The 20,109-nt window shown below is 35.4% G+C and overlaps 1 protein-coding gene across 3 annotated transcripts in view; it reads right to left on the bottom strand.

The window, feature by feature from the left end:
- Positions 1-16,523: 16,523 nt before the first annotated feature.
- Positions 16,524-20,109, bottom strand: part of LOC131440587 (synaptosomal-associated protein 25) — a 77,369-nt gene continuing 73,783 nt past the window's right edge. For all 3 annotated transcript variants that reach the window (XM_058611991.1, XM_058611990.1, XM_058611992.1), the window contains exon 8: positions 16,524-18,988. In XM_058611991.1, the coding sequence (XP_058467974.1) occupies positions 18,923-18,988 (66 nt within the window). In that variant the 3' untranslated portion in view covers positions 16,524-18,922. The remainder of the gene's footprint in view (positions 18,989-20,109) is intronic.

The following is a 20,109-nucleotide window of genomic DNA, read 5'->3' as shown; positions in this document are numbered from 1 at the left end:
ATTAAAATCTCAATTTGCCGTTTAAAACGACGATAATTAAAATAATGTCATGAGAACTAAAACACCTAAGAATATCCATGCAAAAACACATGCGTATCGATAAAAAAAAGTATCATCTCACTGCTAGGTGGATTAATCACGTTTTTAGTTGAAAATCATGATTCTAATTAAAGTTCTAAGTGTCTTAAAAGATACTGTGCAATTTCATTCAGATCCGACTTCTGGTTCCGAAATTATAGGGCAATGAGTATCAAAATTTTGAAACTGTCATACAATATGATGCAAAATCGTGCTGATAGGGAAGAAGTTTAATTTTGTTTAGTGCTTTGTTTAATTTTGTACAGCGTGCAGGTTTGCCACATTTAAATCTATGTTAACTTGATATAGCTGTTTACTAATCGGAATGGTAGATTTACCAAAGAAAATTTTTGATTTTATTCAAGTTTGAAAGAAAATTTTTTGACAGAATCTTCTAGTGATGTTTTTGAAAACATATATAATATGAGAAAGACACTAGATGGATTAAGAAAGGTTTTTCCTTCATATAGAAAGGCTTCGCAATCGCTGTGAAAACCGACTTTACAACCGAGGCCCATATGCCATACCTTATGATCAAAAATGAACCGGAATTTTATTAAAATCGTGCTTAATCCACCTAGCAGTGAGATGATACCTTTTTTTTTATCAATCCGCATGTGTTTTTTGAATGAATATTCTTCGGTGTTTCAGTTTTGATGACATTATTCTAATGTCCGTCGTTTTAAGTAGACTTATTACTCTGTAATGTAATTAAACATTCCATGCTATGTCGAAGTAATTTCCACTTTAGAATTTAGGGTAATTTAAGATACTTCCAGAGCCGGTATTCAGGAACCAGCATAACCCAAACCGATTCGTATGGCCATATGACGACTAAATTGCAATATTTTTGAGTCCAACTTTAAAGCTTTTTGGGATTGTCGTCTTCTATATCGCTTTGAATTTTAAAAATTCATCATCCTACAATTCCAGAATCGGAAGTCAGAATTGGATAAAATTGAACTCATTTTAATTTGAACTTTTGTTTCTGATATTCGATTTGGCTTTTTTGAGAAAACGATTGAGCTTTGAGAAACGATTCGATACTTGAACCGGAATTCGAAATTCGGTGTAGCCGAAGTAAGACAAATTCACCTGAGTAGCTGTTTACATTTGTCTCAAAATGTTTGAAAATCAATATAGACATCTTTGAGAAATCGTAGTGCGAATTAAATTTTCGGGTGACTTCTGAAACGAAAACTGAATACAACCAAAAATGAAATATGTTTATTTGGTTATCGACTATCCAAATCTGCTAACCCGATAAACCAGATTAATTTATGTGAAATAGACATTTTTATACTTATCACCCTGTATCCCCTAAACCGGAAGTTGGATCAGACTGAAAAACAATGATGCTTTCAACTCGAAAATTCTGCCATCATCTGGTTTACATATGGCATATTCGAACGATTATGTTGCCAAAAACGAACCGTGCTGAAATCGGTCCGAGTCAAAATATCATGCTGTACACAGTCTTTTGGGTACTTAAAAACAAATGTATGGAACAGTATAAAAATCGTGTTTTATGTTGCTCCCACGCAACATAGCCAGACAGCGCTCAAAACTTCTACTGCTGGAATAGGGGAAAAAGTCGCTTGCACAAAAACTTCGATATCTCCGTTAAAAATGGACGGATTTTAACAATCAATGGCTTGTTGGATAGGTATCAATGGCTTGTTGGATAGGTATTTCCGTGCGAAATCTAAGTCTGAAAATATATTCTGTTTTCAAGGTCAATTGTGACAGATACTGTCAAAAAACTGAAAATTTTGACATAAAACTTCGTATAACTCAAAAAGTAAACATCCGATCTCAAAACCATTCAATAGCGTTCAGGGTGACAGGGAGACCTTTCATTTGAGACTAGTTTGATCAAAATCGGCCCAGCCATCTCTGAGATCTCGACCTCTTAGTTGACAACACACATACAGACACACATACAAACACACACACACACACACACACACACACACACACACACACACACACACACACACACACACACACACGGACATTTGCTCAGTTCGTCGAGCTGAATCGATTGGTATATGACATTCGGCCTTCCGGGCCTCGGAAAATTTTTCGAAAGCTTGAGCGAATTCTATACCTATTTTTTATATTTATAAAAAAGGTAAAAACGGTGAATTTTATTAAATTTTTTTATTATCGCCTTCAAAGTACTCTCCTCCTGCGGCAATACATGCATGCCAACGCTTGATCCAATTTTCCATACAAGTTGGATATATATATATATATATATATATATATATATATATATATATATATATATATATATATATATATATATATATATATATATATATATATATATATATATATATATATATATATATATATATATATATATATATATATATATATATATATATATATATATATATATATATATATATATATATATATATATATATATATATATATATATATATATATATATATATATATATATATATATATATATATATATATATATATATTGGGGGTTGCGAAAGGGACACTCGCCCTGAGCGCTACAGTTTCAGGGGGGCGACAGGCCAATCCTTGGGACCTTTTATTTTTTCGTCTCGCCCTAGTCATCTTTCCGGAGATGAAGTTCTTTTTTTTTGCTCACTAAACCAACGATGGAGGCGGCAAATCTTTGATTTTTCCCCAAGCACCAAATTTCCTCAAAACGCCATTGTTTCTATATGAGAAAGGAAAAATAGGTAAAAATAATTTTCAGTGAAAAACACGGCGTTGCGTTGCGATCTGATTGTTCGAATTGTGCAAGCTTTCCCTTTCTTCAATACTAAAATTTGAAACGACGCACCTAAACTGAAGTGCGGATTAGTTAAATAAAACATTCTGACACACAATTGAATATTACGAAATAATTTGTACAGTTCTTTATAATTGTGGTTCTGAAAAGAACCTTTCATGAAGCGTTTGTGTTAGAAAGTGACGAGTTGAATTTCATCTATTTCCAAGCTGAATCGTTGTCCGGGAAAGCAACATTGTTATGGTTGGCGTATGTGTAGTGTTCATAACCGATTATAATCTTACAGTGAAGAAAACAGTAATTCGCTGGATTGATCAATGATACATATGATTTCATATGATAGGCCTATTATATGAAAAGTATGAAATATAATCACGACTTTTTACATTGATGTTTTCAGTAAAGCTGCCAAGCAAGCTGAGAACAAAGTCGACATTTTTTTATTCATGCCGCTCACCATCATATAAAAATGTTTGTAAAGAAAAAAGGGAGACGTGCACGTCAATTGAACATCCTGAAGTCAACAAAACGCTTTCAAACCTAAACACAAAAAATCCTATTAAAAATAAGCCGAGAAAAGTATGCAAAATTTTCTGATTAGAATCTATCAGATTGTAAAATAAAAATAAAAAAATACGATTTCGTTCACTTAATGGATTATTTTTGCTTCTGATTTGCATATTTCAACAGATAAGTTATTTCAATAGTTCTTCAGATAACATTTAGAGCGATTAGAATGGCTGATTTTGTATAATGTTCCCCATTGTAGCCCACTTTTCGATGCATTTTGCTCCAATGCAAACGACCAGAAGCAGAATGTCACAATCGCTCTTGTTTAAAGCGAAACTGGCTCTGCGAACGCCCGCAGCAGAACTACACACAGTGCGGATTGACTTAATACTGAAGCTATTTTTGTGAAGGATTTTCTTTTCACGTGATTTCATTCGTAGCTGTTTCACAAATTGGCGGTCCTAACGGCCACGAACATAGTAACATACATAATTTAGATGTCGATTAATTCTTTTCGGATTTATATTTCATTAAAAAAAATTTATCAAAATGTGCAGAATTAATTTCTGGCTTTCAAAAGGTCCAAATTGTGGAATTATTTACGATATTGAGCATTGTTCGGAGCATTTTTCTCAAATGCAAAGCGGACAAATGCTGGTTTCATTTGCACTCAGCTAATCAAATTGTTATAGATTTGCAGTTAACTGATGATTTTTACCTCCGATTTGCAAAGAAGTAATATTTATAGTTCCTAGATAACATTTCGAGTCATTAGAGGGGCTAATTTTGTATAATTGATTCAATTTGAACTGCTCTGCACTGACGAGTCCAAGACCAAACGTAAAGGATAGTAAAAATGTTATGTTCCCTAAGCACAAACATGTGATAACCCTTAATTGACATTCTGGAATCGGCGAGTATAAGCCGAATACAACGATTTCGTTCGGCACGTTAGTAAAGACGTGGCACTTCGACGCCATAAAACAAGAATTTTGCAATTAGCACTTTACGTCTGCTTAGTTTAATATTTTTTGTTTAATAATAACGTCTGCTTAGTGGTTCAAGTTTGCACTAAGCAGTTCAATTTGCACTAACGAGTCTAAAACGAAACGTTAAGAAGTAATAAAAACGGTTGTGTCTTAAACACAAACATACGATAACCCCTAAATGAGGTTATGCTATTTGATGACCAAATGAACTGATTTAAGAAGTTCCCAGTTCCAGGTTCAGGAAATAATTTCCAAAAACTCAAAAAAAAATTCTCTCTATATTTCTTCATAGACGGCTGAGTATATTCCGGCACAATAGGGTGAAGTGTGTTTCAAATTTTTAACCTGTTAACTTGGCACAAAAGTGTTCATAAATTGAAAAAGATATGCAGGTGTATGTCCAAACAAATTGTTTTTTTTTAATTTAAAAGATATTTGTTATTCAGGCCTATTTGCGTACAAGCTTTTTGTGGCCGATTGAGCCGATTTTTGAAATAATTTTTTTTTTTGAGTTGGATCTCGTTGTCACCCTTTTTCTAGTGGGAGAGGAGCTTCCATTTCCCTCCTGCGAGGATTGCGTGACACTTCGTTCGTGGTTCGTCTCGTCATCCATTGCCGCATCGATGGTATTGTTGTCGATTTCCGTCTTCTTTTCTTTGCTAGTTGCTGTAGATGCACCTTGTTGTATATTGGTTGCAATTGCCGGTTGGTTGGAGGGTAAGTTAACTGCAGCCGGTGTACTTTGTTCTATAGAGAATACTGATGGTTTCGTTGAAGGGGGTGCTTTATTGTTGTTGGCGGCTGTCACAGGTGTAATGGGGTTGCTTGGGGTTGGTGTGAAAGAAGCACTGTTGTACTTTGGTGTAGTTGTCTCCTTGTCCAGTTTATCACATGGCTTACCGTAATGAACAGCTTTTTGGCAATATTGACATGTGGCCATCTGATTGTCATAGGTAACAAGTGATTTGCACGGAATTCTAGTATCTTGACTGAAAATCACATAAGAAGGTATAGGCCTCTTTAAGTGTATGCGTAATAAACGTAAGCCATTTAGAATACCGGGGAAAAAGTTCTTCTACTTTCCTTTTTCGATAGAGAGAATCTCTCTGTATTGGGATATAGTTTTGCGAGTATAAGAATCGGTGACGCTTGAGTGAAGATCATGCACACGCACTTCTATAGCACTATCATCCATATATACTGGAATGTTGTACTTAATGTTCTCGTGCTCCACATAGTGCACATTATTATTGTCTACTAGCTGAATTACCCGGCGTTGCTCGGAAATGTTTCGTGAGGGCAAGGCCGCAAAACGGTTCTAAAAATTGTCCTGCCTATCGAAATATTCTGAATGTAGCTAAATCCCGCAACCCGATTGAACAATACTCCGTACATGTTCAGATTACGCACGGGCAGTGTACCATCTAAGCTCACAGCAATTTGACAGCATTCTCGTCAAATCGGGTCAGTTTTTATATTTTTGGTGAAATCCGATCAATTTTACCTTACATTTCGCATGTTTGGGCCACTTGCTACAATCCCTATCTACTGAAATAACATAATAATCTCCTTTGATACAAAAATAGTATCTGTATTTGTCAAGAAGCATCATTTCTCGTCTAATAAATTTTATACTGAGCTTCCCTTTTCAGTGAACTTACTACAACTCTCCTCCATGAGTTTTCTTATAATCACCTCTAAGTAGTGTAGAAAGTATGTGAGCTCGTCATGAAGTATCGATTCACACCTTTCGTACATTTTGCGTTGCATTCAAATTAACAATAGCAATACTTTCTAGCACGACCTTGAAATTCCCTCTCTAGTTTTACAAAAAATGGATGATGAAAATTGGTGTTCAAAACCCCCTCTTTGCCGTCTAGATCAGCCAAGCCGCCCCCTCCCCCTCTTGCTTGTCGACAAATAAGAAAAAAATACAATAAACACCCCTTTTTAGAGGTACTTTCTACAAATTTCCTTCTTTGGATCACCTTTGCAATGAATATCTAAACTCGTGGAGAAAAATAAAAAATATATCTTTATAACCTCTGAATTGCAAAAAGTACCTGTACCAAGTTTGGGAATAATTAAATGAGTTGTTATATCGATCCTTTTGACGTTGTTATAAATATCTGTGCCTGTTAGATAATGTCTATTTTTGAAAAATTCGAAAAATTTTGCCTCCAATCCCCCCTGTTAGCAATCGTTCACTACACCCCCCTCTTTAAATATACTTATAGCAACATATCAGCAGCAATAATAGCTTGAGCCAAGTTAGGTGTGAAGTGTGGTAATCTATTGAGTTGTTTCGGAGTTAACCACCCTCCCTGCCTCCCTCCTTAAAAATGCTTTTAGGATCAACTGAAGTGCAAATAATATTTGTACTGTATCGGTTTTCTTTTGAAAATTCAATCGACTTAACATTAAACCTTCTTTTTTAGAGAATTCATTATATCAACTGCCCTCAAATACCCTTAAGACCATATTTGAGTTTTTCGAAAAGTATGGATGGTCATCATAAATTGTCGATTCTCTTTATATTATACAAAAATTATCATTGCCCTCTTCCATGTTAAAGGCACTTGCTACACACTTTCCCCCCTGAAAATGTCCAGCAAGAAGTATCTGTGGCAAGTTTGACAGCAATCCGTTCAGTAGTTTCAGAGTTATGCCGTTACAAATATGACCCCTCCCTCGTTATTAAAGGCACTGGTTACATTCACCCTCCATATAGTCATATCTAAGGTATGCAAAATGTCTCTATGGTCTTAAAAAAGTATCAATTCGCCTCAAATTCTATGAATTTTTCATGACTCCCAATGTTATTGACACCTGCTACGCTCCCTCCTCCCATAAAAATACGCCTATGACCATCTCTGAAAAGCAAGAAGTACATGTGGCAAATTTGATAGCAATCCGTTCAGTAATTGCGGAGTTTTGCCATTACAAACATTGCACCCCCCCCTTTTTAAAGGCACTTGCTACATCCATCCTCCATATAATCATATCTAATATATGCAAAATGTTTCTATGGTCTTAAAAAAAGTATCAATTCTCGTCAAATTAGATAATTTTTTTCATGAACCCCCCCGTGTTAAGAACACTTACTACGCTCCCTCCCCTATAAAAATACCTTTATGATCTTTTCAAAAGAGCAAGAAGTATCTGTGCCAAGTTTGGTGGCAACCCGTTCAAAATGTTTCTATGGTCCATAAAACGTAGCGTTTTTTGTCAAGTTATATGAATTTTTCCATGACCCCCCCCCCTTGTTTATGACACTTGCTACGCTCCCTCCCCTATAATAATACTCCTTAAACCATCTCAGAAATGCAAGAAGTACCTGTGCCAAGTTTGGTGGCAATCCGTTCAGTAGTTCCAAAGTTATGGCGTTACAACACAACTCTTTATAGAACTGGATGTAAACAACATTATTTGTCTTATTGCATTGAAGTAAATGCACACGTTTAATGTCAAGATGCATTTGCTCCTTAAGCAAACCTTCAAGTTCTCGTATCGAAGGTCGAATTTTGCACTGCCTGAAGTCAACAACAATTGTATTCTTTCGTGTCGGCGGTAGCTTTTGTTCGTTTGGTTCACTCATTTCGAGGTCTATTGTTCACTACACAATACTTTACTTGGTATCTTCTGTCCCGAACGTAAGCGGTTTTGTTTTATCGACTGACTTGGATGAGATGTAAAACCGAACTAAAACAAATTGTTTTGCTCTTATTCAAGATTCAAAGAAAAGTTTTTATAAGAATGCCTTAATAATATTTATGAAAAATGAATTATATGAAGAAGGCATCATTACGCCAGGTTGAAATTCTAGATAACACCAGATTCGACGTTTTGTGCATTTCTAAGACAGTTGTCTTAAAAACAAAAATTTTTGATTTTTGTAGTTGATGAAAATTCTCGCCATCCCACTAAAATCTAAACCAAGTAACAACAGCAACCCTGTATATAGATATATAACAAACTATAGATAGTTAGAACCCGTTATCTATAACCACATCTGTATAGTAACAATATTGAAGGCAACCTATTATATCCAATATAATGAAGATTTTATTCTCAAGAAATATCTTTCTTTATGTAACATGTACAGTAGAGATGGGCAATTCGTTCGCGAACGGTTCAAAAGAACTAGTTCTTTTGAAAGAATGAATGATCAATAGTTCTTTTTTTGAGAACGGTAGTTCTTCAATTCAAAGCCGTGGACCGTTTTTTTGCTCGCGCAATCCTTTTTTAATCTACGAAACCTTAGTTCTAATTGAGATCTCGGTTAGTCATTCAACAGGCAAATTAACTAAGAAAAGAATGAACGAACGGCTGTCGAGAACTAGTTCTTTTAATAGAACTCTGCATCACTGAACGGTTCTTTGAAATGAACTGTTTTGGCCATCTCTAATGTACAGGCTGGTTCGGTAGTCAGGAAAAACGATGTACACTATCACCATAAATCAAATAAACATAGATTTCCGACTGTACGGTGACACTAACAGCACCTCTAGTGAGAAACGGGTGTACTTTTTTTTCCATTAGCTACTGTGGTTTTGTTCAATGCGCAGGCAACTTTATACATGCATTTTACTGCCCATACTCGCATATCAGTCCCATATGGATTTTGGGCATTTTTGAGTTACACCGGCGGATAACGTCTATTTTTACCCTACTTTCAGAAATTGGAAAAATAATCTGGAGTTAGTTCAGTAAAGTGTGAAAAAAATATCAAGTCGGGTTTGTCCCATATGGAAAGTACTCGCATATCAGTCCCACGCATTAAAAAGCATATTTTAGTACCTAAAAAACGTACATGTTGCATGATTTTTTTTTCAGACTACTGGGCCAGTATTTAGCACTGGCAGAGCATACTTAAATTCCGCTAATGTCATGCCATTTTTGTTTTTAGCACTGCACATGTGTAGTGGAGCTTCGACTATACTCGCTCCAACTTGGGTGTAATCAAGGTATCATTTCTGTCCTACACCGGTGTAGTAAAGCAAAGTCGTGGCATTACATTCCTTTTGTGTAATTTGGCCTTTCTGTTTCAACAGACTTCGCAGCCGATTCTTAGTGTACAGAATCATTGCAGCATGGCTAGTACTATAGATCCGGTGTAGTGCCACCGTTGAAAACGAAAACGCCATAAGATAAACTGTCTTTGAATTGATCTTTGGATACAGGAAATGTTTGTTTGCTAAAAAAGAGTGTATCGTAGTATGGAGTTTTCATAAAGTAGGTAACTTAAACAAAAACAAGCCATGTCAATCGAAACTCCATGTATTTACAGATTTAAGTACGCTTAACAGGTAAGTTTACCCAAAAATCTTTTTGCTCTTCTTTGATTAACGGTAGAATTATTCCAAGGAGCGTATTCTTACGTGTTTCATCCAGACCATTTGGATGTGTTTGGCTCTCTAAGATATTTGAAATGTCAAATTGTTTATCACTCACAATTTTTAGTTGCTTTTTAGAAAAAATTGAACACGATTTAATTTCACCATCATCAGCAATCGAACTACTGTACCGTATTTCTAAGCTTCCTTTTTGAAAAAGTATCTGTCTAATCTGATCAATATATGGTCGATTCTTGTCTTTATTCAACGTGTACTGGCTAACGCTGAGCTTTGGTAGAAAATAATCAGTTGATTGCATGTCCAATACATCGACTTTTTTCTTCGCTTTCGATACAGTTTTTACAAATTCTGGGTATGTTACTGGCGGATTCTGACGCATCGCCTTCTCCACAGCAGCATGGAAGGAATCGGCTGCCATAAATGTATGACCTGGCTCAAAATATTTTAGTTTTATCTCTTTCACCTGAATTGACGGTGAGTTGATCAGCAACACCAGTTGAAGAAACAGTCCCCAGTTTTTGTTTTGTGCCGCGCAATTATCAACCCAAAAAGTAATCCTGTTCATTTCAGTGAGGTGCATAATTACTCGATAATAACAACTGAAAATGTCATTGGCTGACCTGTCCGTAACAGCTTCATTCCACAAGCATGCGATAACTGCATTTGATTTTGCATAATCTCCGACAGGTGCAAAAGTTTCATTAAACGTCAAAAGACGTTGGGAGAAAACTACAGTCTTAAACCCTTCCAGACGGGGCAGCTGGATGACCTACAGAAACAAATACCAGATTAATTTATCTCAAACAATGTAACTATGTGTTCATGTGTTCATGTGCTCAAAATTTATCCTATATTCGAACACCTTCGCTATAATGAAATTTACAGAATCAGTGAATAAGAATCGCTATGATGAAATTTACAGAAATACAGTGTGTTGGCTGAAATCATAGTGCATATTATTGATATCATAATACTGAAAGAGTCGAAGAAATTTATAGAATTGTGTAATACCCATTTTAATGCGGTGAACCAAAGTATGATCTCACTATTTAACTATTAATATTAATGTATTCACCTTTTGTAGATCCACAGCTAGTACTATTTCGTTCGATTTAATTTCTTGACCATCTGCGCGATATGCGTCTCTTGACTGCTTAGCAAGCTTCAAGTGTTTTTCGTACTTTTCGCAGGCAGAACAACCATGACTTGAATCAGTATCTTTATGGTTTGTTCGATTTTTATGTTGCTTAGCTATGGTGCACGTTTCACATTCTTCATGACCAAGCTTGACAAGTGAAATGTTAAGTTCCTTGATAATTCTACAGAAGAACGTGTAGCTAACTGTCAACATAGGGTGAATTTCTTGGTAATGATTGTGCATTTCTTTCATGGTGATATCTGAGGGTAGGTAAAGTCTATTTGGAGCATGCTCACGCCGATAATGTGAAACTGTGGGGTTGTACAATAAAATGTGCGCTTTTACAGCATCCTTCTTCGCAACACTTCTGTCATACTTTCCTCGTTGCTTCTGCATGGCTACTCCATCCACATCATAATGTAGACATCGATATATTATATTTCTGTTGAAGCATATTTTTTTGAATTTTGTTATGAATTTATTCAATTGTTTTACCCGCAATGCTTACACCGTATCCAATGGTGTTAAGAAAGAATTCTCGGCAAACTTGCACGACGGTTTTGTCGGCTGATTCAAGGGAGAAGCGATAAGTATACAATTTACGAGAATCGTTTAATTTATGATGATAACTGTTTCTCGTTTTCATAGGTGCCCGATTTACTCTTTCGCGAATAAAAGCCACTTGACCATTTTGGTCCATATTCCAGAATGCTTGATGAATATTGATTTGATCGTTTTTCGATATCCCATTAGTACAATTTTTCCGACATTTACAATGCATAAAATTGGGGGGATGTAAAATGCGGCGCTTCTTTGCAGAAACCAACTTACGATATTCCTTTTTGGATATTTTGCGTTTCGATCGCAGTTCCTCGCAAAAATAGCTTCCTTCTGAATCAAACGTTTCAGCTCTTTTGCCATCACTTTGACCAAAACCTACAAAATCACTGTTTGAACTGTCTCCTGTGGAAGTGTCTCCACCATACAATTTAATTGCATCAAGAGCTGACATGATATAATAAACTTAAATAATTCGAATGATTAAAACATTCACGCGAATGGAAAATTAAACTTGAAATTTTGCCACGTGCGAAAGAAGCATAGCATGCTAAGATGGGACTGGTATGCGAGTATCTTTTCGTTCGTCAACAAAAGTACTCGCAAATGGGTCCCATCTTGTTGCGTAACAGATTTTACATAAACGAATGACAAAATATGCAATATTTCATTCCAGATGAAAAGTTTATAATGTAATCCATGTATGTGATTCAAAAGTATAACGGATTAATCAACACAGTGGCGGAGAAAAGCGAATTATTTCCGAAATATGTATTCATTTTTTTCTCAACTTGTCGATTTTCAATATGGGACTGATATGCAAGTATGGGCAGTTTAGGAGCGCACCCATTCTCCACCAGACGGTGCTTTTGCTGTCACGGGTTTCTCAACTACATTAGTATTGCACTGGGAAATCTATGTTTATTTAATTTATGCTATCACCCTTATTCTGAATAACGACGTATTGATTTTTCGATCGAATCCTAGCTACCTTTGATTTTGCTAGCGTTATTGGGAATACAAATGAAATACAGTCGTAAAATCACTGTACACTATAAGCACAGACTAACAGACAGGACACTCAAATCAGATTCTTCAATCATTTTAACGGTCATTTCGAATATTCCTTTATTTGGGACAGTACTCACATATGTCATGATGGCGCCACGTTACCCTATCAAATACATCCTGTCTGTCATCTAGACTGTGTTTATTTTTTTCATTTACCAACCGAGTTGCCATTCATACAAAATTACCTGTAATGTATTGATTTGTCTACCTCCATGTGAATTTCATGCAGGATACAGATTAATTACATATTGCCAGAATTGTGCCTACTTCTCATCCTACAACGCAATACAAAATCGAACCCGTTTTGTTACAATATTTACTTGCTTCTGGTCTGCCGCCACTTAATTTCGGGTGAAAACTACCAACACAATAAAAAATAGTCTAGATGAACAACGTTGAGTCGAATAAATGGTTCCAACATCGCGAAAAAGTAAAATATATTATCAACGTATTCCAATAATGTATTGTGACGATTCATTTTCAAATATTTTGATGAAATCAGGCATCCCTGCAAGCAGCTGATCGGTGTTGACAAACAAGGGGAATCCAACTAGTAAAAAAACTTGTACATAACACAAGGGGTGTACAGATAGTAAATAGTTCGCGCAGTACAATATAGGTGGAACTAGTGCATCACGAAAAATTATTTTTATAAGAATTTACTCATACTGTCATGTCTGTTAGTCTGTGCTATAAGTGTGTTGTAAACAGTAATAATTTTATATCTGCTTACCGGTTTAAGTTGAATTGCTAGGTGACATCACAGGTCAACATAAAATGTTATGCACTTATCTGTTGCATGCTTGTTTTGTGAGGTAATGTAATGTGTGTGTAAAACCTAATAGATCCCAACGAAAAGGAAATAATGTAACCTTGCTCTATTGAATTTTTTTTATTCAATAATATAATATATTTTTAGGCACACTGCTTAAGCTCTAAGATGACAAGGGTATTTTCTAATCTTAATTAACGACTAACTTAAAACTAGAATAGTATTATTAGATTACGTCGTCTCGGATTTTCTAAAATCCAGCTTTCAGCTGGCGATCGGCAGTGGTCGGTAAATTGAATATTGCATTAGTCTTCCGGATGGCGTTGTTAGATATCTATGGCCGTATTATTCGGTCCGTGTGGGTCCGCGGGAAACACCCCCAGGCTACGGTGGCCCGCATGCTGGTCATCGACTGGAGCGGTCTTCCGTGGGCGGTGATGGTGATGTTATGGAAGAGAAAGAAAAAAGTAAATATTGTGGAAAGCGAGGTAAAAAGGGGGTATGGAAACAAAATGTCTGAAAACTACAGAGATCTAATTAGTTGCCATCGAGATGGTGAAGAGACGAGGAAAGGGGGAACGAAAAAGTTAGTGACAAAAAAAAGATCTTGTTAGTTCCAATGAAGATGGTGGACAGGGACGGGGATCGAGAGAATCGAGCGGATGTTAGTATCGACTCTGTAGGTGGAAACTATACTTTCTGAGCGAGGAATAACACATTACACTTGTATATTAATGTGTTTGAGGAAATGGTATATGAGAAGTATATATGGACACTCCCGACTCGCCAACACATCTCGAACCGGAACCTAAGGCGGTCTACCTCGGGTCCTAAGGGATTCCAGTAGCTTCGACCTGGCGTTGCGATACTCTACGCACGACCACACGACATGCTCGATGTCCTGATAACCGTCACCACAGGTTCCGAGAGCGCTCTCCGCGAGCCCAACACGCCGGAGATGTGCGTTGAAAGTATAGTGATTTGACATGAGCTGCGACATAACACGAATGAAATCGCGACTCACGTTCATCCCCCTGAACCAAGGTTTCGTCGATACCCTAGGGATAATGGAATGTAGCCATCGTCCCAGACGAGAAATACTGAAAATTCATTGAAGTAGATTGGTCTTTCATAAATGTCACCTTCTAATGAGCAAACCTTAGCAAACGAGTCTGCCTTTTCATTGCCCGGAATGGAACAATGCGAAGGGACGCAGGCTAACGATATTGAATAATACCGTTCAGATGAAGTTCGAAAGTGTTCCCGTATTTTCCCCAGGAAATATGGGGGATACTTTCCTGGCTTCATTGCCCGGAGAGCTTATATTGAGCTTAGTCTGTCCGTGACAATGAAGTAATGGTCTTTGGGCAAGGTTTCAATGATCTCGAGGGTCTACTTGAGGGCGTATGTGATCCGGAATTCCACGAATCTCTTCTCTCATGGATGTGTCGAAAAACACAGTAGAATCAGAAGTATCCGAAAAATGAGCACGGTTGGAAACAAACGAAGAAGGATTAATATTCTGAGCCAATCAGCCTAATCAAAATACAAGGACATAAAACAGGTCTGAGAATCGAGCTCGACAAGCCTTTCGAAGTTTTCAATCACCATCGGATTCAAGATATCGCATCGGATAATCAATCGATATGAGATCCCAGAATCGATTTTTCAACGGTAAGACGCACTTCGAGACTCATCGTATGAAACAACTGCATGCAACCTAAGGCAATACACAAACAACGATACTGAATTCTTGCCAGTTTAATGTAATGGGAATTCGCGGCGGATCGGAAGCAGAAGCAGCCATATTCCATTACGGACAATATCGTTGTTTGGTACAGCCTGATCAGGTCTCCTAGGTGGGCACCCCACCAAGTTCAGGTTATTGTACGAAGAAAATAGATTCTCTGCTGGCATTTTTGTTTCAGATACCTAATGTGACATCCTAGGTGCCTTTGGAGTCGAACCAGACCCCGAGATATTTAAATGTGAAGACCTAAGCTATTGTTCCACTCCTAGTTGAAGCTGTAATTGTGCTGGTTCTCACTTCCTTGAAAATACAACAAGCTCAGTTTTCTTCGTAGTGAACTCGATACGCATTTGAAGAGCCCATGTCGACATGTTGTCGAGGGTATCTTGCAATGGGCCTTGGAGATTGGGGGTTCCATGATAATGCTCGTGGAAGATCAACAAGATCAAGCACTGGGTGTCCTTGAACGGAAGGTGTTGCGAACCAGCTATGGCGGAGTGCGGATGGAAGACGGTACGTGGAGAAAGCGAATAAATCATGAACTGCATTAGCATGAAAATGAACATGCTGTGATGACCAACCTTCGCCCAAATGGCCAAGGTCGAGCGGTTACGGTGGAGTGGGCATGTTGTTAGAATGTCAAAGAACAATCCGAGTTCCATGAACAAATGTGTACTTATCAGGGTAACAGAGGCCGCTTCATGTATTTTGGCCCACCTAACAAACTTTATGAATTCAATCGATGTTAAGTAACCCATATTGCATCAATTTGAAGCTAATCACATTAAATTACCTATTGCGGAATGAGTTTCCAAAGATATTACAACATTTAGTGGATATTTTTACAAAGTGGGCCAAAATAAAATCAATCCTAAAATGGGCCAAAATACTTCTGTTACCCTATATAAAAGTGCAAATAACTTGACAATTCATATTTCGTTATCAGAATTTCCTATACAGTGTCAATATTGTGGATTACGCCCATTTCTTTCAGATTTTTGAGCTTTCCTCACCTTCTGTCAAGTGTTACTGAAAATGCAGCCATCGATGGAACGCATTTGTGCAGTGCGCGCCCGAGGTACCTGATATGTTCGACTTTCATAGTTGAACCCATCGAACAATGTACTATAAAAGTACTCAAGAGAGACAACACGCCAAGAAGAGAACTTTATAGCAAATAAGTGCGAATGATAATTGAAAGCCGAATACTCGGCACTCGAAGACTAACCTCTGACCTGTTCGTATAGTGACACCGAAACTTCCTTTATGTTTTTATTAGTTAATTTATACAATACAATTAGTATATTGTAAAGATTATAAGTATTGACATTTCTAACAGTACCGACTACTGCCGCTCTCAAGACCGCGTATCTTTTCACTAGAGGAGAGCTCAAACATCACGTTACCGGAAGGCATTATCACACCACTAGGTGGATGAAGAAGATGATTTTATATTACTTTTGCTATGGTAGCTCAGTATGGAATGTGATAAAGGATATATTCAATATAATAAGTACATATTGTTAGATATTGTATTTTATTTTATCAATACATATGAAAAATATTAACCATTGTAATAATATAACTAATCTATTATTTTTATATGCATTAATTTCCTAAAAGATTTTTTACCTTTTCTCCAATCACTAGACTCAAATTATTGGACATAAAATGCAATGATCAAACGTGAAACAGTTGAGTATGCATGATAGGGTGCCATCCCATATGCAACTAGTAAGTTTCGCTTATTAGTTTGTCTCTTGATTAAATAATTGCTGTACATTCTATTACCTGACTGTGCCCCTCGTTTGTTAATATAATTCTCACATTATCATAACATTGGAAATAAAAATAAATCACTTAGATTGGGGATTAGTAATCTCGAAGAGATAGATTGCAGTTTCTTTAATGATGCGGAATCATCAATATTGAAGTAGAATTAGCAAAAAGTAATTAAATTCAAACCGCGAAACAAAACGTATAGCATAGTAAAAATATTTGTTTGTTAAGCATCATTGGAGTTCTTACAACACACATAGATTTTTTCAAAGACAACAAGAGATGAATTTATTTAAAAGTGATAAATATCATTTTTCTTTTCATATGTGGAGATTTCTCTGTTTCGTAGACAGCAAATCTAATATCTTATGAGTTCAGCCTATGATGTTTGTTCTACTATTGCTGGCAATTATTTAGATTCCAAATCCTGTTGGAATATGTAATAATCATTGCGTCCAGTATACATAATCCAAATATTTGACACATGATGGTTTATGCTTGATAATGCCTAATATGCAGAAATGTGGTGTTTTATCAACATAAATATAATACAAGCCTTCATTACTCCACTACAATATTCTTTTCCATAGATTTTTTAATTATTGTGAAATTATCGGCCAAAACAGTTTTTATAATTTTAGTTGACCTGATTTTTACAGACAACACAAAAATCAGAATATTAGGCCCTCAAAGCTGTTGAAACTAAAAATCAAATCACTAACAAACCAAGGAAAATCACACATTGTGTACACACTCAACTGTATTTTCATATTTCAGTTGTTTGATACCGCTAGCTCAAAAAAAGCTTCATACTGATTTACATGTAAAATTTTCACGTAAGGTAATTTCCAATGCTTCTCGTTAAAATACTTTGCGATAAATAAAAATCATTTTGTAATCGACATAAGTTGGAACTTTTTTTTCTATTTTCATGCCTTGCATTCTGAGTTATCGTTTATCACTATGTTTTTTTCACATGTTGTTATGAGTCAAACTATTTTAATGTTGCAATATCACAATTGATTTTATTATTGCTAGCAAAGATTGATATAGAAATCAACCTCTAGTGCCCTTTTTGAACATGTTCGCTTAACTTGACGCATTATGCTTGCTATAACATTACCAACAAAGTTAGGCAACAAGAATGTCTATTTTGGACGTAAAATTCCGTGCCAACCAGCACACACTTTGGAAATTGTGCAACGAACAGTTTTTGTACGCGATTTGAAACATAAATGATACAGAAAAACTAACTATTTTTATAACTATCCAAAATAACACTCTTCTGCAGAATACGCATTTTCCGTTCAAACAAGATTGGAATTTCTTTGTAGTAATTTCAGAAGTCTCTATTTTATATCAATCAATCATATGGTTTAATATCATTACTTTTTCTCGTTGAAAACCTATGGCAGAGCACTCTGCTAATTCGAGGTTCGAAAAATGTATACTATAAAGGATTTACAAGCCGCAAATGTGTAGTTTAATTCTACAATGTTGTACTCACTTTTTGTAACATTCCAGCGCACATGCAATATTCTAGATGTTTTCCTTCCAATTAGCTGGAACGGGAACTTTGATTTTGAAGATTTTGAATTTCTTCAGATGTCAACTTAATCTTTTGATTTAAGTATTGAAAAAACTTGTTTTTTGCAATTGTCTAAAATCGAATGAGTAGTGTTCAGGGAAGAGTACAGGCATTGAAATGTAGATACGAAGTTTGCTAAGGTTAATGTTGAACAATTTTAATGAGTGATAAAAAATATTTGTTGTCTCTCGTTATTCTTTCGCGTTCAAATTGTACAAATGATACGCTGTGATTCTAATGGACCTACAGGTAGTTTAGGTACATTGGAGCAATATTGAAGAGCTGCATATGCATCTTAAAAATTACAAATTCACGTACAATTGAAAAATTGACCAACAAAAAAAACAGTTGTTGGTTATTAAAATCAAATAAGAAAAATGATAGTCAGGATACCAGTAGACACATTTAAATACACTTAATCAAAGAAATAGACCACGTTCAAAGATAAATGCGTTTTCTAAAATAAGCATTATATTAGATTAATATTTCTTTTAGAATTATGAATATAGTACAACCAAACTTAACAGAAATCATTTCAGAAACATTAGTATTAGCTTCGCAATAGCTGACCAGCACGTTTACTAGCTTCTTCAAGTCGATTCCTATTATCATCTCCCTATAAGAAAAAATAAAATAAAATAAAAGAACATAAATTATAAACAAAACAAGAAGAACCGAAACATAATTATTAAATTGAGCAAACATAAAATTTACCAAAAAGCGGACATTGATATGTTAGTTGTAATGAAAATAGTCAATTAAACAACAATGATTAGTTGGTTAAAATGTTAGAGAAAGCGCACCGAGATTAAACGAAATGAGTTAATTTAAAAACCATAGTGATGTTCACAAAATTTTAGCATATATATATATATATATATATATATATATATATATATATATATATATATATATATATATATATATATATATATATATATATATATATATATATATATATATATATATATATATATATATATATATATATATATATATTTCATTATTCTGTAGAAAATCCAATTACGTCTATAATATGGCTTTGATAGGATGCATTAAACTAAGCACTAATTGATGTTGTTCATACTTCTGCTTAGTAACATACGGTAGACCACGATAAGGAATACTTCATTCATAGATTTTTTATAAACTATTGATTTATGTCATGATTCCCATATGACGTGACTATATTTTTTTACTTTTGAGTCGAATTCTGAAAGCGACCTATGTAGATTTGTAGATTTTTTTTCGGCTATACATAATGCGAGTCTACAGATCAAATGGTGCAATGACAAATTATTAGATTTTTTCATTTTTATCACTTCTAAGCATTTATGTACTGCCTCCTTTTGTTGTATCGCCATTCCAGTGACATTATTCATTTTATTCAAGATACTGGTAATAAAATATCACTTCAGCTTAAGACAATAGTTTTATTTTTTCGGTGGGAATAAAAGAGAAACAAACAATTCATCAAAGTTTTTGTTAGGAATCAAACAATTCATCGTAGTTTGCTGCTTTTCTAATTTGGAAGAAACTAGGAATGACATTTTTTTAGTTATATTGTTATTTTGTTGTTTCAAAGTGAGTATGTAAATACGAAACAAGACATTGTAGGTGTTTTTTTGTCATTGAGAGCGACATTGCTAAATATTTCTAAACGGAATCCAGAATGAAATCAACACAGTAAATCACACCAAACCTTGGATTATGTATTGCTTTGTAAATTCTACATCT

The sequence above is a fragment of the Malaya genurostris genome, chromosome 1, assembly GCF_030247185.1.
Source record: "Malaya genurostris strain Urasoe2022 chromosome 1, Malgen_1.1, whole genome shotgun sequence".
In the NCBI taxonomy this organism is placed as follows: domain Eukaryota; kingdom Metazoa; phylum Arthropoda; class Insecta; order Diptera; family Culicidae; genus Malaya; species Malaya genurostris.
Note: the sequence above shows the minus strand (reverse complement) of the source record. Positions and strands in the feature narration are given on the sequence as shown.